At 29.6% G+C, this 2,540-nt stretch overlaps 1 protein-coding gene across 1 annotated transcript; it reads right to left on the bottom strand.

Moving 5' to 3' along the window:
• Positions 1-236: 236 nt before the first annotated feature.
• Positions 237-1,952, bottom strand: LOC105621947 (serpin B3-like). Its single transcript, XM_012203382.1, has 3 exons — positions 1,707-1,952; positions 1,087-1,429; positions 237-796 (listed from the first exon to the last, which is right to left on the bottom strand). The coding sequence occupies exons 1-3, from the start codon at positions 1,950-1,952 to the stop codon at positions 237-239; spliced, it is 1,149 nt and encodes a 382-aa protein (XP_012058772.1).
• Positions 1,953-2,540: the final 588 nt, after the last annotated feature.

Raw genomic sequence — 2,540 nt, 5'->3', positions numbered from 1 at the left:
ATTTTTCAAGTAATTTTATATTGTTTTCTTTTTTTTTTCCACACATTTGCTGAAGTCATAATCGATGATATTCATGTCGTTCAAAGAAGTACAAAATATACTCTAACATTTTGGATGTACTGTGAAAAGTTTAAATTTTTTGAAAGGAGACAGTTTTCTCTATAAAAAAAATAATTGAGCTAAATTAAACTTTGTCTTCCTCATAAATGCAGAAATATCTGCGATTTTACTTTCTGTTAGTTTTCCCATAACATGCCACAGAAAAGGATGTTGCGATGTGATCTATCATAAATCAAGCAGATACACGGGAACATAGCATTCACAGTCTCGGGGATTTTTTGCGTGTGTTTACAAGCATTGTAAGTGAACAATACGTTACTCGCGGTCGCCGTGATATTATTATTCGTCAGGTTAACACTGACACGATGCACGATGTCGCCTAGTTTCACGCTGTCAGAACTATAATCATGTAGTTGGGCCGTACATAAGTCGGGCGTAAAATCTGGAATGCCCAGCATGTCTAATAGTTTATATATTGGCAGGTTATACTCGAACGTGAGATTGCTGATTATAATTGGAAACACCATTTCTTGTATTCCATCATCCAGCAATTTACGAAGTTCTCGAATTCCTTCTTCAGTCGTTAGTTGTTCTATCAATTTGATCAGTTTTTGAATCTCTATTAAAATATTTTCGTCCAACTCCGACTGGTTTGATGGATACAAGAGAAACGTTGATATCTTCTTTTCTTTGCAAGGCAGCTCTGTAATAAATACGTCTAACTGCTCAGATTTGTCTAGAAAGAGAAACATTAAAATTTTAAAAGTAAATCACGTTTCTCAAAAAACAAGAAGTAATTTTTGTAATTTTGATTAAATCATTAAAAGTATAAAAGAGACATTAAAAATGTGTTTTTACATATATTTTCCATCTATATGAAAATGTTTTGTGATAAAAAATAAAATAATATAAATTTTTTGTTTATATAATTAATTCAAAAGTTTTAATTTAAATATTAAAGTTAATGATAAATGAATAATATAAAATTAAGTGACTAGTGACCATTATTGAAATTTTTGTTCTTACAGTGTTTGGCTAAAAACATATCCTTGTGATTTTGGGTATCAAAATCATTATTATAATTTTCGTCAAATTGACCTTTAAAGTAGATCGTATTCAATATGATTATTTCAGTATTTTTATCGATACTGTTCGGTGGTAGCAAATTTTGTATGCACCTTTGCGTCATGCACGTAACAATATTATTGATGAAATCCCTTACGAGATCGGGACGCATATTAAAATTGCATTCCTTCACAGAATTAGTAGCTGAATGTAAGTTCAATGTCTCAATAAACAACCCTTTTGAAATATCAATTATAATTTTATAATAAATTCGACACGTATAGGAGTTCTCGGGTCCATTTTCCTGAAATAAAGATAAATAAATTATATGATTCTCTCTCTCTCTCTCTCTCTCGCCCTCCTCCTTTTTTCTCTCTCCCCCCTTCCGCCCTTTCTCCTCCTTTTTCTCTTTCTTTACAAGATAATAAATGTTCGTTACAACTTTCATTACAAGATACCATAAAATTCATTTATTAATTAAAAGTTTTATAATTTTATACATTTGAAAACGTCAGCGATAAATCATATTCTCGCGTATTCTTTGTATGACAGTGTTAATCACACCTGAGATAATTACTCACTATGTAACAAAAATTATTGACTCCTCCATTGGTATAATATTCTTCAATAGTGTGTTTTGATATGTTATCAGGAATATGGAGAATCTGCCTAAGAGTAAATTCCAAATCGTAGAGAGAACCGAAATATGCCAAGAGTAGAGTATGATATAAGAGATGCGGGCTAAAAAAAATATTATTTTTTGGCTTCATCATGATACACTTCTTCAGGCAATCAAGGGCGAATTTAAAGCGAGCCTCTGCTAACATCTTTAAAAAAAATTAAAATTTTCTATAAAATTTAGTCTGTAAAAAAATCATATATATATATATATGTATATATTTGTAAATATCATAAAACTATATTGAGAGAAATAAAAGATTACAAAATTAAGTCACAATTAATATTATATGTGAATTAGAGAATTAGCAAAAATATGTTTTATCGTATATACATATAATGTTATAGGCATTTTACCGTGTTTGCTAAGATTAGCAATTTAATGTACCTTTGATATAATCCTTAGGCTATCGACGCAGTCCAATACAAATTAAAATTATCGATCAACAGGCCAAAAAATTTATTTAAATTGGCGAAAATGGCGAAATTGGCAACAAAATATAATATAGTTGTCCAATTCAGTTTGTACCGCAAAATGGTGAAATTCTTCGAATCTGATGATAGAATACAAGAGGATCAATAACATATAAGCAGTCAAGATTAATCGATAGTGTTATTTATGTATATATAATATTAAAACGCGATTTGACGAAAATACGACACATAAAAACTTTAAATAAAGCGCGAAGTCTTGTGGATAGATTTTATTTATTGTTTACATAAACTAGCTATAATGA

Source organism: Atta cephalotes (genome assembly GCF_000143395.1).
Source record: "Atta cephalotes unplaced genomic scaffold scaffold00038, whole genome shotgun sequence".
Classification (NCBI taxonomy): Eukaryota; Metazoa; Arthropoda; class Insecta; order Hymenoptera; family Formicidae; genus Atta; species Atta cephalotes.
The sequence above is the reverse complement of the archived record's forward strand: the minus strand, read 5'-3'. Positions and strand labels throughout refer to the sequence as shown.

Coding starts and splice junctions, on each gene's coding strand:
- LOC105621947 (XM_012203382.1), bottom strand. CDS start 1,952: ATGTTAGCAGAGGCTCGCTTTAAATTCGCCCTTGATTGCCTGAAGAAG. Junction 1,430..1,706: donor TCAATAATTTTTGTTACATA/GTGAGTAATTAT, acceptor TCTTTATTTCAG/GAAAATGGACCCGAGAACTC. Junction 797..1,086: donor TATGTTTTTAGCCAAACACT/GTAAGAACAAAA, acceptor TTCTCTTTCTAG/ACAAATCTGAGCAGTTAGAC.